Source organism: Pipistrellus hanaki (genome assembly GCF_964339955.1).
Source record: "Pipistrellus hanaki genome assembly, chromosome: 3".
Lineage (NCBI taxonomy): Eukaryota > Metazoa > Chordata > Mammalia > Chiroptera > Vespertilionidae > Pipistrellus > Pipistrellus hanaki.
The window spans coordinates 13,458,023-13,478,518 of record NC_140505.1 but is presented as its reverse complement, the minus strand read 5'-3'; the positions used below and the strand labels follow the sequence as shown (position 1 = coordinate 13,478,518).

The window sequence follows — 20,496 nt, the reverse complement described above, 5'->3', positions numbered from 1 at the left end:
CAAAAACTTAGGAGATAAAGATCTTGGAAATAAAGAGGGCGGTGGCTGAAGCATCTCTGACAGTTCCTCCCACAGCCTCCCCAAGGGATGGACAGTGTGTGCTAAAAACCTCACCCCTCCTAAGTGAGGGCATGCAGCCAGCCAGACATGCGAGCGGGTAGAACAGGCACTACCCTAATGCAATGCCGGCTCTCCTTTCACATTCCTCCTTCCTCCCGGCATAGCTTGAGCAATCTTGAGAAGACTTCACCCATTCAGTGAGAACACATACTTTGTATGCAATTAGGACTATTAAAAATGAGTTGCAACGGCATATGATAGGTGTGTAGGGCTTGAGGCAAGGTGGCTGTGCTATTTCCCATCATTGTCTCTTCTGTGGTATGGTTGCTAGGGAGCTGGTATTAAGTTTATGGGTGAGTTTTCACCCACAACAGCAATTCCTGAGATGCTGGCCTCCTCCAGCATCTTGAGTTTCAAACTCAGTTTCTGTGCTGTGGCAGAGAATGGCCCTCAGGCCCAAGCCAGACCAGGCCAGACACAGGAGTCTCTTTCCATGCCAGGTTGGATATCTTTAAGAGCAAAAAAATGTAAAAGGGGGGTGAGGGCTGGGAGGGGGTAAATGGGGGAAAACAAGGGGACATGTACTTTTGATAGGGGGGACCTACAACTTGATAGATAGAGCACCTGAATTCATCTGAAAAGTAATCATATTATCTTAAATCTTAGAACACATACATTTATGTGAATAGGGGGTTAAGTTTCTTATATGTGAACGAGAAGCCCAGTGCACAAATTCATGCACAGGTGGAGTCCCTCTGCCCTGCTAGCCCTGATAGGCCCCGATTGAGGCCAGGAGGCTGGGAGGAGGGACTGCGGGAGGTTGGCTGGCCCTGGGATGTTGGCTGTGGGAGTGCACTGACCACCAGAGGGCAGCTCCTGCATTAAGCATCTGTCCCCTGGTGGTTATTGCGTGTCATAGTGACCAGTTAACTGGTCATTTGGTCGTTTGGTCGCTTAGGCTTTTATATACATAGAATATAAAGATTAGTCAGCTCAGACAACCATAGCAAAATATCATAAACTAGAGGTCCGATGCATGAAGATTTGTGCAAGAATGAGCCTTCCTTCCCCTGCCTGCTGGCACCACCTTCGCTCTGGCCAGAGCCGCCTTTCTGCTCCAGCCCAGAGCTGCCTTTCCGCCTTCCCACACTGCCCAGAGGCCCGGAGCAGCTGGGGTGGTATGGGATGCCTACGTCAATTAGCATATTACTCTTTTATTAGGTAGATTTCTGTGGCTTAAACAACAGAATTGTACTTTTATCACAGTTCTGGTGGCTGGAATTTTGGGTCAGGGTACCAGCATAGCATCATCCCATACACCAGAAAGTGGTGGATTGATTGCCAGTCAGGGCACATGCCCAGGTCGCAGATTCAATATCCAGTCCAATGAGTGCGGGAAACAACAGAACAATGTTTCTCTCTCACATCAATGTTTCTTTCTCTCTCCCTTTTCTCTGAGATAAATGAAAATGAATGATAAATAAATAAACAAATAATGTTCTATAAGTATGGTTTTAACAGGAAAGACATTAGTGATCTATGAAGTGAAAAACACATTATCACACATATATACAGCATGACCCCATTTAAAAACATACTTATTGATTTCAGAGGGAGGGAGAGGAAGAGATAGATAAAATAAAACATCAATGGTGAGAAAGAATCACTGATCAGTTGCCTCCTGCACCCCCTGTACTGAGGATCAAGCCCGAAACCTGACTGGGAATCAAATCATGACCTTCTGGTTCATAGATCAATGCTCAACCACTGAGCCCCACCAGCCGGACCCCATTTTTATCAATACAGGCACATGGGGCACATTGGCAAGGTATCACTCCTACGTGAAAGTCTGAAATTGCCCGAACTCCTTAGCAGCTAATAAGTTTCTGTATAGGAATTCGTTTCTGCTGGTTGAATGCCCTTGCACAATATTTTGAAGGTCGAAGTGGGGCAGAGGTGTCTTCCGCAGTTTGGACTGTTTGCTGCTGGTGATCATGTTTGCGGAGATGTGGAAGTTTTCTGCAGCGGAATGCAGGCTGTGCACAGGCAGTTGTGGCAGAGGCAGTGACCTGTTTGCGGGAGCTGGAGGGCACTTGCAGAGGTCACAGCTGAGCCAGGGTGTCCTAGAATTCAGTTGTGGCGGAGGGGCAGCTCCTCCCGCTGGCCAGGAGTCTTTCCTGGGGGCCCAGCCTCATTCCCACTCCTCCAGCTTTCCGATGATCTCCCAAGAACCAACTACCAGTGCTAAATTCTTTCTTGCCTGAAATAGCAAAGATCGGAAAACATTTTGGATCCTTTACTTTCAACGAGAACAAAGCTGCACAGGGTCAGGTCTGAGAAGTGGGTGAGGTGTTGCGGAAGGCTCCCTTCTTGGACTCTTAGCTTCCTCTTCTGTAGAACGGAGGCCAAAGATTATTATCTGTTCACAGTTACTGAAGACCTCGGCAGCTGTGTTTCCCGAAGATGGCCACAACATTTCCCATCCCTCCTGTGGCCTTGCCACTTTCCACCACGTCCTCTCTCTTGAAGCAGGGATGACCTCTGACCCCCTCGTAACCAATACACTGATCACCTGCAGAATTTTAAGACCAAGATTGAAAAGGCGAGGGTCTGCAGCCCCGCCCACTCCACCATGGTTTCCAGCTCCAGCCCTGCCCACGCCTCTCTGGGGCGCTGGCTGGTGTGGGGCCTTGCTCTCCCTGCTGGCTTCCCCTCTGTCTGCTGTGCCACCCTAGCACCTTGCTGTGCACCATGGCCTGCCTGCTGGTGCTGCTGGGATCAGGAAGGGTAAGTGCCTAGGTTGGGCTTCATGTCTCCTAGCTCCTGGGTGCCACCCTGAGCTCAGCCACCCCACTGCCCCTATTTCTGGGATGCTCCGGCCTGGGCCAGATGCCCAGCTGCTGGGACTGCGGCAGCCACCAGGCAAGCCTCTCACCCCAACCCTGACTTGGGTGCCCTGATCCCGGGTCCACCTCCACCAAAGGAGAGCTTTTCCTGCACAACTGCCCAAGACTGAGAACCTCCAAGGTCCCTAGACCCCAAATTTCTGCTAGCCAAGGCTGTTGGCCGGCTGACCCTGTCTCCAATTGGAGTGTTGGAGGCAGATTGGGATCCAGGCTGGCCGAGGATGAGGGGTTGGAGGGTGGGGGGATATTGGGGCCCAGATGAGACTGATTGGCTGCCACAGTGCGCATCATAGCCACTGGTCATTCTGCTGGAACTGTCACTGGGCTTTTACACCAGTATATAGACTAGAGGCCTGGTGCATGAGTTTGTGCCTTGGCCTGATGCTACCTCCTCACCAGCTCCACCATCCAGCCTGCGGGGTGATCGATTGGGGCTGGCCCCCCTGCCTGGCTCCTTCAGCATGTGGGAGCCAAATGGCAGCACCCTCCAACTCCCAACTGCCACTGATCACTGTCTGTGGGGTGATCGGCAGGGCAATTGGGCCCCCACTCACACTGCCTTGGCCGGGTGCTGTTCGTTCACCTGCTCCACCATCCTGCTGTGGTCCTGCTCTCATAGGGGCCCCATTGGGGCTGGAAGTGCCTCCACTGCCACCCATTGCCAGCATGGTGTCTTGGTACCCGCCATATTCCATGCTGCCCCCTGGTGGTCAGCGCACATCATAGCGAGCAGGTGAACTCCCAGTCTCCCAGTTCAAGTCCAATGACTGACTGAGGGGACAATTTGCATATTAGGCTTTTATTATATAGGATAGGAGGTTACGTTTTTCTTAACGTTTCCTTTTCAAGGAAACTGAGGAGCAAAGCAACTGAGGAGGTGACTCAGCTGTGAATCCAGAAAGCAGAACCAATAAGCATGGTCAGGCTGACCCATCAGGAGTGAAAACATCACCTTATCAATATCATCTCATCGCCTGATGACTAATTACAATAGCTGATGTCTGTGGACCTTCAGCCTTGCACATAGCTGCATTCTGCACCCCAGCCCCTTCCCCTTTATAATCCTGTGCTTTGAAACTTGCTGGAAGGCAGGATTTAATGCTTGTGCCGGGACTGGTTTGGTTCAGTGGATAGAGTGTCGGCCTGCAGACTGAAAGGTCCCGGATTCGATTCCGGTCAAGGGCATGTGCCTTGGTTGTGGGCATATCTCCAGTGGGGGGTGTGCAGGAGGCAGCTGGTCAATGTTTCTCTCATTGACATTTCTAACTCTTTGTCCCTCTCAATTCCTCTCTGTGTAAAATCAATAAAATATATTTTTAAAAAAATGCTTGTAAGCACCCTGTTTTCTTGGTTGGCTGGCCTTATTAAAAAAAAAAAAAAAAATGGCTAATATGATTCACCCTGCCTTCATTATTGGACACAGCGACAGGCAGCCCAAGCCCAACCTGGAGTTTCCTGGGAACACGTCCTACAATAAAGATAAAAAGACACACAAGAAGTTTCGGTTTCATATCTGTTGGTAGGGGAAAATAGAGTTTTCTTGGCAGCTAATCTTAACCTCCAGAGAGGACATATTTTGAATATAAGCCAGTGGATAATTGGCGAGGAAGGAAAAGTAAAAACATACAAAATGGCAGTTTGTTTCTATCAGAGCTTCCCTAGGAATATGTGGTATTATGATGCAGAAAGGATTCAATGAATTTGGCACTTGCCACAAACCCAATGTCTTTATGTCATCTGCTAGATCCTGATTTCTCAGGTGCCTAATCTCTTTTGAAAATATATTGTACTGTTAATTCTTCCCTTTTGCCCTCCTCTTCAATGACCTCCTCTTCCTTGACCTTGGAAAATTCATAACACACTGTGAAAACAACCCTATGCAGAGGAAAGATTTTGGAGAGAATCACTCCTCAAACTATCAATACAAGAGTGCTAGTCATTTAAAAAAATATATATATCCTCATTCAAGGAATGTGGATTTTTTATTTTATTTTATTGACTCAAGAGATGAAGGGAGTGGGGAGGGGAAGGAGGGAGGGTGGGGAAGGAAGAGAGAAAAACACATCAGAATGGTTGCCTCCCCCAGGAGTGGGGATCAGACCTGCAACCCAGGTACATGCCCTTGACTGGGAATTGAACCCCTGACCCTCTGGAGCACAGGCGATGCTTCTAACCACTGAGCCATGCCATCCAGGGCTCTAACACGCTTTTGAAGTGTTAGGTGAAAAAAGCCGGGTTGCCTTTTCTCCATTCTGCCTCTGTTCCCTAGAGGACAGCCCTTAACTCAGCGAGAGGGCAAGCTCTCAAAGGTCTGATTATGTGCTGCTGTGGGACTGAAATTTGAGTGAGGCCCAGGCCCAGTGAAAGCCTGGCAGCCCCAAGTGGCGGCCAGGAGCCATCAGCCTTGGCATCTCTGGGGAGATCTTAGGAAATCAGTTTCAGGCCTCCCTCCAGGCCCATTACATTTGCATTTGAAAAAAGATCCCCAGGGGATATGCCTGCACTTTAAAGTTCGGTCACAAAAAGATAGAAACGGGTAACTCCAGTACAAAATGGCAAAGGAAGTGAATCTGTATTATCCCTCCCACAGGTACCGAGCGGCATGAGCTGTTCAGTTAGTTCTCTAGCGCTGTTATCACAGCTCTCGGGAGGGATCCTTCCTACCTCCGAACTGGCTACCAAGGGCAGGCTGTAAAGATGAGATCCGGTGCCGTTAAAAGCACCTTGAAATCAATCACTTGCAAAGTTAGTCCTGCTCATGAACACATGGCTGCCGACCTGTGACCGTTTCTAGTCGCACCTCAGGTGGAAACTGGTGTTTACAGTTTTTCAACAGTAGACCTGGCTTCGCACAGACAACAGTATGAACCTGGAAAGAAAGCAGCCAGGCATTGAAGTGGGGCCCGTTGGCACCTGTTGGTAATTTTATGCTGAGAGGTGCAGAGATCTAATGGCTGGGTTTCAGGACCTGCCAGGAACTGGTTAGTAATGAAGGCTTCAACTCCCCGAGGTTGTGCTGGAGACAATAAACATTTTGGGCATACTGAAAGTCTCACTTTCAACTTTTATTTATAAATGAGAGATATATAAATACGTGCACTTTAACCTAATGTGATCAGCATGTTCTGTTCTGCACCAACGTTTAATCCCTGGTCTTCTCTCTCTAGAGCGAGGCAGCCGAGGGACAAAACTACATTATAGCATTAGTCCTTCCATTCTTCTTCGGCTTCTAAAAGGGAAACTCTGGTGTGACCTCAACTTTCACACCAAAAACAAGTCATAAAAAAAAAGGTAAATGCTAGGTGTACATAAAGAAATGTAAATATAGGTTAACCAGGTCATTTCATTCCATAAAAGCCACTAACGTTAGCTGCTGGTTATGTGCACGGCTCCGAGTTCGTTTTTTAAGAGCCTCAGTCATACATAGCCAGAAACACGCGGGTCTCTGAGAGCTTGCATGAAAAGCAATTATATGGCAGAAAGAAATGAATAACGCTAAATGACATCACTGCAAAAGTTCGTCGGCATTTCAGAACATGGTTTCAAGGTGTCAAATAGTTTTTGAGCCTCTATGGGCTGGTCTGGACTGGTTGTTATTGTTATAGTCCCCGCTCAACAAGATGCAAAGTCGCTCCATGTCCTTCAGCTCAAAGCAGGAGAAGTCTGTCCCTCTGTAAAGAAGCCCCTGGTGTGGTCCCTCTGGAGAGAAAAACCTAACCTCTGTTACAAAGAAAAACCAAACCCAACCTGCATCCATCATCCACGGAGTCCGATTTGGCCGCAGGAAAGGGACGATCACCCTCCAAACCATCTTTCAGGAGCAGGACAGGGGTCCAGGGCTCCCACCCCAGCCAGGTGTGTCCAGCTGCTCAGAGCTGGACTGTGGCTGGCCAGTCCCCCCATCCGGGCTGGCTGGCGGGCGCCCCCTACAGGTCGGAGTCGCAGGGCAGGGAGCTCTGGCAGGGCCGGGTGCTGCGGGAGGACGCGCCCTGGGAGTTGACCTCAGTCTCCCCGTCCAGCACGTCCAGGGGGTTGGTGTAGGTCCTGGGCGGTGGCCGCGGCATGGGGAAGCCCACCTTGGGCTTGGCGGGGGCGGCGGGGCCGGCGTCGGCGGGCCGCGGCCGGTGCTGGCCGTCGCTGTAGTACTTGATGGCGGGCTGGAGCATGGGTTGGGGCCAGTCAATGGTCACGGTGCTGATGCTGGGGCGGCGCGGGCCGGCGGCGCGGGACCCCGCCTTGCGGCGGCGGCGGCGGCACTCCTCGCACCAGGGCGCGAAGCTGAGCGCCAGCGCCAGGCCGCCCAGCAGCAGCAGGCAGCTGCCCAGGTAGCCCAGCACCAGGCTGTAGCTGACCTCCACCGTGACCGGGCTGGCTGGCGCGGGCAGGACGGAGCGGTCCTGCAGGAAGTGGTTGTACCAGGACACGGGGATGAGGCTGAGGAGGCCGGCGGCGAAGAGCGCCACGCCCGAGGCGCCCGCCAGCGCGAAGTGGGGCTCGTCCTCCCAGCAGCGCACCCCGAGCGACGCCAGCAGCAGCCCCAGGCCCGTGACGGCCAGCGACGTGACCATGAGCGCGCGGGCCACCAGCACCGGCTCGGCCTGGAAGTAGCCCATCGTGTCCTGCTGGCCGCACTCGCGCTCGCGGCTGCTCTGCTCGCGGCACATGTCCCACAGGCCCTGGTACAGCACCACGTCCCTCGGCTGGTCCAGGAAGCCCTTCACCAGGCGCCAGCCGGGCGCCAGCGTGCTGGTGAGGGTCAGCAGCAGCCCGCAGGGCGCCAGCACCATGCCCAGCGTCATCGCCGCCGGCGTCCGCATCTCCGGGCGGCGGGGCGCGCTCCCGGGGGCGCTCACCTGCTGCCTCCTGCACCGACGCCTTCTGCACCGACGCCCACTGCACCGATGCGCTCTGCACCGAGGCCTTTTGCACCGACGCCCTCTGCACTGGCGCCTTCTCCGCCGATGCCTCCTCGGTCCTGGGACCCCGCGATCTCAGGCCCCGACGGCCCCGGAAGCGCGGGGCTCGGGCCCCGAAGTGGGCAGGGGGCCGCCGCGGGCGGTGGGGGGGCCTGCGCCCCGCGGTCTCTCTCCGGCAGCTGTCGGCGCGCGATGCGGGACGGTCCTCCCCGCAGCTCGCCCCTCGCCTAGCTCCCTCCCGGCCCTCCGGCCGCTCCGCCCTCCCGGCCGGCCGCAATCGAAACCACTCGCGGGGCCGGGCGGGTGTGACCGAAACCCGGTCCGAGGTGCGGGCGTCCAGAAACCGGTCCGGGCGGGAGGGGCGCGCAGAGAGCGGCGCGGCCCCGGGAGGGCTCGGGGTCCGGGAGCGCCAACGCCTGGCTCCTCCGCGGCCGGCCGGCCGGGCTGCTCCGGGGCCGAGCGAGCAAAGGTCGGCCCGCCTCTGGCTCCTCCGGAGGCTCCGCGGGGCCGTGGGCGGGGAAGGAAGGAGGCGGTGCCCTCGGACAGCTGAGCTGGGCTCGGTGGCTGCGCAGCTTTTATGCTTCTCGTCTAATCTCGTTTGGCAAAGTGTCTGTCCCCTCCTCGCCCCGGCCCTGGGTGTGTCCTCTCCTCCTCCACTCCCGGCGCACCGGTCCTCCCTCCAAGTTTCCCGCTGGGTCCCTGCAGCCACGCCCAGCCTGGTTGCCGGGGGGGGGGGGGGGGGCACGCGTGCACCACGACCCGGAGGCGTGTGCCCGAATATTGCACTGGATCGATTTGCTCCATTTACCGGTATAATGTGCTTAATGAAGGCTCAGCCGGTGTGGCTCAGTGGTTGAGTGCTGACTGACCCATGAACCGGGAGGTCAAGGTTTCATTCCCAGTCTGGGCACATACCCGGTTGCGGACTCAATGCCCAATAGCAGTCATGCAGGAAGCAGCCAACTGATAATTCTTTCTCATCGTTGATATCTCTCTCTCTCTCTCTCTCTCTCTCTCTCTCTCTCTCTCTCTCTCTCTGCGGACTCAATGCCCAATAGCAGTCATGCAGGAAGCAGCCAACTGATAATTCTTTCTCATCGTTGATCTCTCTCTCTCTCTCTCTCTCTCTCTCTCTCTCTCTCTCTCTCTCTCTCTCTCTCTCTCTCCAACTATATATAATGCTCCATAGTCCAGATTAAGTTTGACTCAAAAGAATCAAAGCGAATGCTCTTCAGGGATGAGGGATTATTTTCCTTCATTTCTCAGACTCCTGTAAGATTTTGAGGCACACACTAAAGGAGAGGGATGTTACTGGGTGTCTGGTCTACCACACTTTTCAGATTTATCTAACTACATAGGGCCCTGTGGCCTTCCATTGTTTTCGAGCCATTTTACAATTCTGTAAATTGTAGAAAACCTGTAAGTCCTCCAACTGATTCTTGTCCATAGAAATGCAAATGAGTTTGTCAGTAGAATGTAAACTGACCAGTTTAGCATTGATTTCTAAATTTATTTTAGCATACCTGTTTGCCTACATATATTTGTTATTTACATTCTTTTTTTTTTTTTTTGAACTGGCTGTAACATCATACTAGTTTCATTATTATTAAGGAGATAAAAAGTTTGACAGCGTTCGTTTTATATTGTGTCATAATTTGACATTTTTCTAAATATTCTCTTTTAACAATATTTTCCTCATAGCCTATATTTCTCAAAATGAAAGTTCACTATCTTTTAAAATTAGTTAAAATTAAAATGTTCTAAAAATCCAATTAAGCGTTTGTTTGAAATAATTCTGAACATTTTATCTTTTCATTTAATGTTTAAATTATAGTTTACAGTCAATATTATTTTGTATTATGATAGTTTCAGGTGTACAGCTGAACATTTTTGGGTGGACAATAGGAGTTGCTACCTTTCTTGGAAAAAGTTTTAATTAAAAATTGTGGTAAAATAAGAAAAGCATAGAATGTACAGTCTTAACCTTTTTTTAAGTGTATGGCTCATTGGCTTTAAGTAAATTCATATTGTGCTACTGTTATCGGTGGAGAGTTCTCCTGGTTCCACCTGATTGCTGATGGGAGTGGGCTTCTTGCAATACCCAATGAAAAAGAAATGTCTGAGTCTTAGAATTTCAGTCTAATTCTGAGAGCGGGATATTGTAGAAAGCTTTGTTTCAGTGGAATTACTCCCCTAGTTTCCAAGGTCCCATCTCCCTCGGTGCTGCTGTTAGGGCCGGGAGTGAGAAATAGACTAGTGAGGACTAGCTGTAATTGTAAGAAATATTAATCATACTCTGTTAACTGTGGCTGTTATGTTCTGATTTAAGCACATTCTGACCTGGCTGGGAGTTGTATGCTCCGGGACCTGAAAGTCCACCTCGAAATGTGGTCCATTCTCCTTATCCAAGAACTGCCTGTCGTCATGGAAAAATTAACAGCCTTGTTGCCAAAACAGGGGAGTCCCTAGAGGTGTGTACCCTTTGCAACCTCCAGCCCACATTGCTTATAACCTGTAACCAACATACCCATTTTTATTTCTTTTACATACCCATTCTTATTCCTTTTGCCTGTTTCCCATGTAATCTTTGTCCTTCTACTAAATATTAGTAGCTGACTTATGGGGGAGGGGAGTAGAAGGGGCAGGTAGAGCAGGTTTTTGTGGGATGACCTGCAGTAATCCCATGTTGCCGGCAATATTAATAAATGAAAATGCTTAAATGTGATTCAACCCTGCCTCTGCTGAATTGGCTTACCTTGTAACAGGCAGCCTACACACATTCATTGTCCAGTTTCACGGCCATGGAAGAGATGCAATGTGACATCAATAGGGCTAGAATTAAAGCAGATGCCCAGAGTTTCCATTCTATGTCTGCCCAGTAGACTGGGCATCAGGCTAACCCAGCATCAGGCTAGCTTCGTTTGTGCTCCCCACTGCAGTCCATCAGTCCATTGTGTGTGGGGTCTGCAGGGCCACATGGCTATGGAGGGAACATGGGCAGGTACAAAACTAAAGGAAGCAGAGAGCCAAGAAAGAGAGCTCCTTTGTCTAAGGAATTATGTATTCCCAAATTTGAGGGGCCTGCATGGGTTCTACTCCCTCTAGCCAATCCATGGTTTCCCAGGCTAGATTGACAGGCAACTAACTTCTCTATGTCCCCCCAACTTCACATCCATCTTCCCCTTTGTCTGGTGTCTTTCCCCTCTGAAAGGAAGTGGACCCATGGTTCCCTGAGGAAATAAAACTGCAGCTTCCTGGTGAAGCTGCCCAAATGACATGCCTATAATGTCTGGCCTTCCTTTTTGTTCCCTTGCTATCTTACCTAATTAAAGAGAAATATGCAAATTAACCATCACTCCGCTACACCCACAGCCAATCAGAGTGAGTATGAAAATTAACCAAAGATGGAGGTTGATTTGCATATGCAGGCACCCGAGCAGAGTGAAGCCTGCTATGAGGGAAAGGGAAGGATGGGCGCCGGCGGAGGGAGCTACTGGAATGGTGCTCCAGACAGAAGCGAGGACATCCTGCTCCTGGGCAGCCAGAGAGGGGGATGTGCTGGCTCCCAGGTGGCCAGGGAGCAGGGATGTGCCGGCTCCCCTCCCAGGTGCCAGCTCCTGGGTGGCTGGGAGTGAAGCCAGGGCCTATTCTTGCATGAATATCTTGCAACAGGCCTCTAATTCTATATAATAAAAGGCTAATGTGCAAATCGGCTAAACGGAGGAGTGACCAGTTACTATTATATGATGCACACTGACCACCAAGGGGCAGATGCTTAATGGTGGTCAGTGCACTCTCACAGTGTCGAGAGCTGCTCAGCCAGAAGCAGGGCTCACAGCTGGCGAGGGATCCTGGACTGCAAGAGGGTGCAGGTCGGGCTGAGGGACCCCTCCACCACCACCAAGTGCATGAATTTCATGCACCGGGTCTCTAGTTATTAATAACTGACTAATTACAATGGCATAACTGCTACCACCACCATCCATCGCCAGGACTTTTTCATCTTCCTAAACTGAAATTCTAACCACTTTTCAATAACTCCTGTTTCTGTCATTACCCCTCCTATCCCCTAAGCCCTTGACCACCACTATTCTACTTCCTGTCTATGTGGATTTGAGTATTCTAGTATCTCTGACTGGCTTATTTCACTTAGCATGTCTTCAAGGTTCACCCATGTTGCAGCAGGTGTCAGAATTTCCTTCCTTTGTAAGGCTGAGTAGCATTCCATTGTAGGTATATGCCACTCTTTGTTTATCCAGTCATCCTTTGATCCATACTTGGCTTGCTTCTACCTTTTGGTTACTGCAAGTAATCCTGCTGTGAATATAGGTGTTAACACCTTTTGGAATCCCTGCTTTCAATTCCCCAGCAGTGGAATTGCTGGATCATATGGTACTCTATTTTTAATATTCTGAAGAAATGACCTGCTGTTTTTCATAGCAGCTGCATGGGCACTATGATATAAGTGAGCACTTTAGTTTTAATCTGCACTCTTGCTAAAAAACAAAATGCTCACTTATATCGTAGTGCCCATGCAGCTGCTATGAAAAACAGCAGGTCATTTCTTCAAAATATTGAAGCCCCCATCAGCTCTGAGACAGCATTTCTGCTTTGAAAGCACTACAGTTTCTCTCTGCTTTGGACCTCAATGAGGTTCCTTAGAACAGCAGAGAGACTTTATAAAGACTTCGTGAGCTCTGAATCCTCCTCCAAAAGTTGTTCCCTTCACATCGGATTCCTCTGTGCAGTGAATGAAGCCCAGATGTTATTTACCCATGCAGAGGAGGGAATCCTGTATGTTCTACCCCCTAATCTCTCCAGCCATCCACTTCTCTTTCTCCCCCCTTGCCTCTACCTAAACCCAAATCATCCTCTCATCCTCCCTTTAAGCTGACTCCTAACTGGTTTCCTACACCCAGGCTTTCTCTCTCCCTTCCTGTTCCCCACATAGGCCCTCGGAGCAGAGCGAGTGTATGCTGTCCAACTTAAATCACATCCTACACCCGCATTAACCCTTTACAAGACCTTCCACAGTTCCTCCCCAGCCACATCTCCTGCCCATCACCTCCTCCCTTTCCCAGTACCATCTTCTCACCCAGAGCCCAGGAAATCCGAGGATTTTCCTCATTTTTTTCCAGGGTTGTCTTCCCTTTTGCCTCTAGATTCTTTCTTATGCAATTATCTTTTCCTGGAGTCCTGCCTGCCACTTCCCAACCCCAATGCATCATTCAGATGATCACTTCTCCTCTTGTGTACGTCCATAGCTCCCTCTTCTATCCTAACACTTGCCACAGCTCCTTGCTCCCAAGTCATCAGTTTTCCAGTTAATCTGTCGATTCTTTGTGGCAGACCTCAGGGCCACCTGTTCTGTTTTGCCCTGAAATCCATCTTCATACCTGGCCCCACAGTAGCCACTCAACAAATCTATGGTATCTCTCTCTGCCCTGAATTCATTCAGGTAGCATCCACAGACGGACCAAAATAGATCGTAACATTTTGGTCAGCTCAGTAAAGAAGCTGGTTTGAATGTTTGTTTTTTCCTCAGCATGGAAGGTATTGAGATAATGGGATAGCTCCAGACGTTTAAGACGAAGTGTAAGCCTATGAGGATAACTTTCTATGGTAATAAAAGAAAGACAAGATTGAGCTAAGAATAGCGTGATTATGGCCCTGGGCTCTTTGTTCCGCTGACTTCCGAGTTCACTAGAAGGCTGAGTGAGAAACAAAGCGTGAATCATTGTGTGGCAGGAATGAATTATTGCTGAGATTAGTACCTGTTGGTGTTAACCGATCCCCAGCTCTAGAATAGATTTCCTTTCTGAAAAGAGGCTCTAGGGCGGGAAAGGAATCTGTTTACTGAGCCCCAGGTTTCCTGATGAATGGCAGGCTCCCAGCGACTAATTCTTTATTTAAATTGAAAAATTTTTTTATTTGTGAGAGAGATTTGTTGTGCCACTATTTATGCATTCATTGGTTGTTTCTTGTATGTGCCCTGACAGGAGATCAAACTTCCAACCTAAGTGTATTTCTAGTGACTAAGTCTAAAGTATCTAATGCTGGTCCCCTGTTAGCCTGCAAAGGCTGGGTCTCAGATAACACTAAGTACAAAATCCCAATCTTCTGCAGTGACTTTATCTTGGAAGTCATGTTACAAATTGTGATGGACAAAGAAGGGCCCATCAGATCAGTGTGCTGTGGTGAAATGTTCTCAGGCTCCTATACCTGCTCTTTCTATTATTGATGTAAGAAACATCTAAACCTATAGAGAACTTTTTTATTGATCAAGAGAGAGAGAGGGAGAGAGAGAGAGAGAGAGAGAGAGAGAGAGAGAGAGAGAGAGAGAGAGAGAGAGAGAGAAAATCATTAATCAGCTATCTCCTGCATACCCTCCTGGGGATGGAGCCCACAACCTGGGCATGTGCCCTGATAGGGATTTGAACCATGACCTCCTGGTACATAGCTCGATGCTCAACTACTGAGACATACTGACCAGGCTGTATTTCCAGATTTTTATGGGCTTGCAGTGGCCCTGCCTACTTAGGCCAATGGTGTCTGTTTCCTGGTTTGACTAACAGGCAAGTGCCTTCCCTGTCACCCCAACTTCACTGTGCATGTGTCTGTCTCCCCTTTGTTGGATCTCTTCCCCTGTGTTTTGCAGGGAATGGGCTGCTGGTTCCCTAGGAAGTGTGAAAGTGCAGCTTCCTGGTAAAGCTATCCAAACCACATGCCTATAATGACTGCTTTTCTCTCCTGTTATTGATAACTAGCCAATTATAATGGTATCAGACTGTCTGGACTTGGGGGTGAGAAAAGAGTATTAAAAATAGTATCTCCCTCCTTATTTTCAGAGCAAAACAATGCCCATTGCCTGGACTGCTGCAGAACATGCTGGTTCTCTGCCTTCCTTGCTAAGAGTGGAGAACAGTGTAGAGCTGTGCCGGAAAGTTTTTTGTCCTGCCTTGCTCTGTTCACAGTTAGGTTTCACATCAACAACCAGAAATGAAACAACTACCATGGGAGAAACACAAGAGCAATATCTAGTGATTTCACCAGGCACATCTTAAGAAAACATTAAAAAATGCAGATTATTTACCTTCTGGCTGCCATGAGATGTGTTTAGTTCAGTAGCTACAAAATGAACACCATAAAATAGAGACATTTCTAAGCATGAGCTGTTAAGAAAGACCTTTTTTTCATCCATTCAACATTCTCCGTCTAGTATTCAAAAAGGAACCTGTTAAACTTGCAAAACATGTCAGTTGTTTGTGAGGTTTGATGCCATTGGTCAGGCATTTATCGGTTTTTCAGTTCGCCTGGATCCAGAGCAACACATAATGCTAACAGCTTCGGTTCTTGACCCTGCTACATGCCAGACAGACCTGTACGAAACCCAACAACGGTCACAAGGACAAAGCCACCACGGTGTACCCAAACAAACAAATTGTTGGGGCTGGAAGCACCATATGAGATCATGGCTTTATTCTTCTTATTCTGCTGGTGTGAATTCAGAGATGGGGGGTGGGGAGAAGCGACCAAAGGTGATTAGTGGCAGCTTTGACATGGCCAGACCTGAGCATAAACCCAGCTCCGCAGCCTGCTGTTTCCTTTGGAAGTGGGGCTCTCAGAATCCGAACTTTTTTCTTCAAATGTGAAATGGAGCAGTTAGTTACTACTCAGTAGGACGGCTGTAAGGATGAGTGAGGTGACCTTTGTAAAATATGTAACATATAGTAGGCACTCGGAATTAGTGCTTCTTTCTTTTTAAAAATATTTTTTATTGATTTCAGAGAAGAAGGAAGAGGGAGAGAAAGATAAAAACATCACTGATCGGCTGCCTCCTGTACACCCCCTACTGGAGATCGAGCCCACAACCCAGGCATATGACCAGAATCAGACCTGGGACCTTCAGTCACCATGCCAACGTTCTATCTACTGAGCCAAACCAGCTAGGGTGTAATTAGTGTTTATTAATTAATATTAATACATTTGAGTGATACTGCATTTAAACCTCATTGAAATCTTTATCTAGTGTTTCCAAAATTTGTAATAAAAATTGGAACCTGCATATCTAAGAGAACAGTGGAGAATAGCGTGTTCATATTGACGATGTGGTAGTAACTTCAAATAAAAGGCAATGTTGAGTACATCTAGTTTTCCATAGCTATAAGACTCGAATAAAGAGCCTACATACAAAGTGGTGGCATTAGAACAAGTGTGTCCATGTCACTAGCCAACGTAGAGCATGGAGTGTGAACAAGAACTTGGACCCTTAGCTCTGGTTCCATTTGCCATTTGTCTTCAGACCTGAGTTGTTTATTTTGATTTTTTAAAAATTTTATAAATTTTTAAAGGTTTGCACTACATATATATATATATATATATATATATATATATATATATATATATATATATATATATATATATATAATTTCAGAGAGGAAGGGAGAGGGAAAGAGAGAGAGAAATATCAATGATGAGAGAGAATCATTGATTGCCTGCCTTCTACATGCCCCTTACTGGGGATGCAGCCCAAATCCTAGGCATGTGCCCCTGACTGAAATCAAACCTGGGACCCTTCAGTCTGCAGCCAACACTTTATTCACTAAGCCAAACCATCTAGGGCCTGAGTTATTCATTTTGTAAGTCAAGTGTTCAAAACCAGGACACTTCTAAAATTAAGTTATATTGCAGAAGGAGGTATTTAACAATCTTAGAAGTTGTTTCTGGCCAATTTTGATACAGAAGTCTGAAGATAATTAAAAAGACTTTTTCTTAGTCATTGGAAAGATCATTGAAAGGGCATTTCTGAAAGTAGAATGTTTTTCCCCCCTTTCTTTTCTTTTTATTTGAAAGTATGATGTTTTTATATAATTGGACAATCCTAATATATAAAAACCCTGGGTCCTAATACCAGTAACCGGGAAGGCTAAACCAATCAGAAGTCAGTCCTGAAGTCAGCTGGGTTGCCATGGCAACAAGTGCTGACTGCTTCCACTGCAAGTGCAGTGCCTCAGTACTAACTGCTGAAAGGACTGTGAATCAGTGCTAGAGAGAGGCCTGAAGAGGGAAGCAGGGACTGATCCGTTGCCTCTGTGGCAACTTTTAATCAGCACTTGCCTCTCTCTCTCTCAGTCTGGCCAGCAGCCAGCACCTCCATTTATGTCCAGGCCTCCACCCGAGCTGCTAATCAGCCCCGCCTTTCTGATCAGGCCCCGTTGATAGGCCCAGAGATGCTGATTGGCATAGACAGCGACCAATCAGAACCAAATGTGGATGCTGTGGAAAGCCAATGGCTGCCCAGGAGGTGGAGCTTCTGATGCTGACTGGTATAGAAACCGACCAATCAGAACCAAATCTGGGTGCAATGGGGAACCAATTGTTGTCTAGGAGGTGGAGCTTTTGACACTGACTGACATAGAAACCGACCAATCAGAACCAAATTGGCTAGCAGAGGATGGCAGTTAGGGGCAAGATCAGGCTGTTAGGGATGTCAGGCTGGCAGGCAGAAGAAGTTAGGGGCAATCAGGCAGACAGGCAGATGAGAAGTTAGGAGCCAGCAGTCCCAGATTGTGAGAGGGATGTCCAACTGCTGGTTTAGGCCCCATCCCACAGGTTCGGGCTCAATCCCTCAATGTGAGGCATGCAGGAGCCAGCCAATCAATGATTCCCTCTCATCATGGATGTTTCTGTTCTTCTCTCCCACTCTCTTCCTCTTTGAAATAATTTTAAAATATTTTTTAAATAAATAAATAAATAAATAAACCTCAAAGGGTGGTGAGTCCATATCTTCTGCTATTATTGGACTCCAGCCACGTCATTTTCAATTTAAATATGTTTTAAACTTTTTGACAATTGATTTTCTTAGAGTGCAGTTCATGAACAATTTACTCATGGTGTTCTTGGCTGCTGGCTCTACTCTACATCGCAGATTGAATTTCTGGGAAGATGGGCTCCTTTTGCCTGGAGAGAACCTGCTGATCCCGCTGGGAGGAGGTTGGCTTTAGGAGTCATCAGCCACAAGACTCTTGGAGGAAGTCATGCCTTAGGATTACTATGCCACTCCTTAGTGACAGCACCTATGAAAAGTTACTGATTGTAGGAGTCATAAATGGAAACAAGAGTGCTTATCTCTAAAGGTTAGGAGAGGAGGAAGTTTCTTGAGATAAACCTATAAAGGATGTGAATTTTGAACTGTGTGATAACGCAGGTGAAAATAAGAGAGGCCATGCCTTAGAAATGACATACTGGTGACATATCTGGCCAGTTTAAAATCATTTGGAGGAGACTTTAGAGAGGTTAGCAATGTGTTTTACATGTAAATATAATTAAATTGAATTATGCACAAACCTTATATGTAAGATGATTTCTATCTTAAAAACTGAAAGGGCTGGATCAGGTGGACTTTGCCAAAATTTCAATAATTTCTTTTTTTCTTTGATTCTGTGGCATTGTTGGTGATATTTCTACTGGTCTTGCCTGGGCTTAGTCAAGTGGCTGTGACTGTGGCTGGGATCCGCTGACATAGTTGGGCTGCCTAACACCTGCGCTCTTTCCTTAGGGTCTCTTACCCTCTAGGAGGCTGTCCAGGGAGCACCATGTGTAGAGGCAGGGTTCTAACCGCAAGAGAGAGCGGCCCAAATACACTCTGCTCACATTGCTCACATTGGCTAAGTCACATGGCCAAGCCCAGAGTGAGTGTGGGAAGGGATTATCTAGGGCATGAATAAAAAGATGAGAACAAATCAGGACCATTAATGTAACTGTCTACCAAAAGTATGTTGCTAGCCTGACCAGTGTGGCTCAGTGGTTGAGTGTCACCTCATGCATCAGGAGGTCACCAGTTCAATTCTGGGTCAGGGCATATGCCTGGGTTGCAGGCTTGATTCCCAGTGTAGGGCATGTAGGAAACAGCAAATTGATGTTTCTCTTCTCTCTCTCTCTCCCTCCCCTTGCCTTTTTCTGAAATCAATAAAAACACACTTTTTTTTTTTTTTTAAATAAAACAAGTATGTTCAACTATCTGTGAACAGAAATATCAAAATACCTCAGGAATATTTACAACCAAAATGTAAGATTCATCTAGAATAGTGTTGTCCAATTGAGTTTATGTAACTATGCTAGTAAGTAGGTATTTATATATGTAAAAGTAATTATAAATGTTCTAGTAGCCACATTAAAGAGAGGTAAGTCCTAGCCGGCTTGGCTCAGTGGATAAAGAGTCAGCCTACAGACTGAAAGGTATTGGGTTTGATTATGGTCAAGGGCACATACCTTGTCTGGAGGCTCCCAGCCCTGGTCTGGCAGCATGCAGGAGGCAACCAATCGATGAGCACCCCCAGCCTGGTGATGGGAGGACTTGCTTTGGTTTGATTTTTTAGTTCTGGGGATCCACTTTGGATTGTCTTCCCCCAACGAATCCTAATGGTGGCAAACTCTTCACCAGGCTTTTTGCAAAAAGTTCCACTGGTGTCTGTAAAGTTAAAATGTCACCTCTTGTAATGTTTTGCAAGAAGGTTCAAAATGTGTCTCCTTTCTGCTGTTCTCTCTTTAATGTGACATAAGTGTCACTGTTGATAAATTTTTTTGTTGTTGTTAATCCTCACCAGAGGATAGAGAAATATCGAAGTGAGAGAGATACATGTTAGATAGAAAGAGGCTTCACAGAGAGAGTTTCATCCCGGAAAACAAGTGCTCTTTAAAATGGTTTTCCAATAACGGTGGTACATGCATTAAATGAACGGCCATATGTAATACCAATCCAGGTGTCGCGTTCTGCTTGGCATGTAATAAGTTAGTGGCTGGCAAACTCATTAGTCAACAGAGCCAAATATTAACAGTACAATGATTGAAATTTCTTTTGAGAGCCAAATTTTTTAAACTTAAACTTCTTCTAACGCCACTTCTTCAAAATAGACTCGCTCAGGCCACGGTATTTTGTGGAAGAGCCACACTCAAGGGGCCAAAGAGCCCAGAATAAGAAGATTTGGGCTTTTACATAATGATATGATCCATCAATGTCTTACAATGTGGCGATAATACTTTCAACATTATTTTAGTCAGACTCAGTTGAATCGAGTTACCTGTCTCTGGTTAGGCACCAAACCAACACATCTGAGGCAAGTATAAAGCTTGTTCCCAATGTTTCCTTTCATTGAAATTTTCAAGCTCCTGCCAGGGCCTGACCTGGCCCTGACAACTGTGTCTTCCCAGGGTTAAATTGGTTCAGACAATGAGCCATTGGATCAGAACCCACTGTGGGAGCCGCCATATGCTACGCCAGTGCCCCTGGGCATAAGCTGGGTGGTCAGTGGGGTGGGACTCAAGTTTATCACTCAGTGCTTTTACTCCCATCACGCAAAACCACCTTCTGAAAGGCCACTTGAACATTCAGAGAGTGAAATTTCAGATTATAGGTATAGAGTTAAAGGTTTTAATAAATTTTAGCAATGATTCTGCTCATTCAAAATGGAGATGATTTATCTTTCATCAGGAGACAATAATGGCTACCATTTCCTGGGTGCCTACCATGTGCCAAGCGTGGTGAAAAATACTTAGCTCACAGACTCTCTCTGCCTCTGGTAGCAGGATGTTAATCTGACTTTTCCAGTGTTCTC

General features: G+C 47.6%; 2 protein-coding genes across 6 annotated transcripts in view; one reads left to right on the top strand and one right to left on the bottom strand.

The window, feature by feature from the left end:
* The window catches only part of LOC311619085 (low-density lipoprotein receptor-related protein 2-like), a 57,384-nt gene extending 51,504 nt beyond the window's left edge, over nucleotides 1-5,880 (top strand). For all 5 annotated transcript variants that reach the window (XM_084877025.1, XM_084877026.1, XM_084877023.1 and 2 more), the window contains one exon: nucleotides 5,557-5,880. The gene's annotated coding sequence lies outside the window, so the exon portion shown is untranslated. The remainder of the gene's footprint in view (nucleotides 1-5,556) is intronic.
* Nucleotides 5,881-6,016: 136 nt separating this feature from the next.
* CLDN23 (claudin 23) lies at nucleotides 6,017-8,487 on the bottom strand. The gene has a single exon (XM_084877071.1). The coding sequence runs from the start codon at nucleotides 7,781-7,783 to the stop codon at nucleotides 6,893-6,895; it is 891 nt and encodes a 296-aa protein (XP_084733197.1). The 5' UTR covers nucleotides 7,784-8,487; the 3' UTR covers nucleotides 6,017-6,892.
* Nucleotides 8,488-20,496: the final 12,009 nt, after the last annotated feature.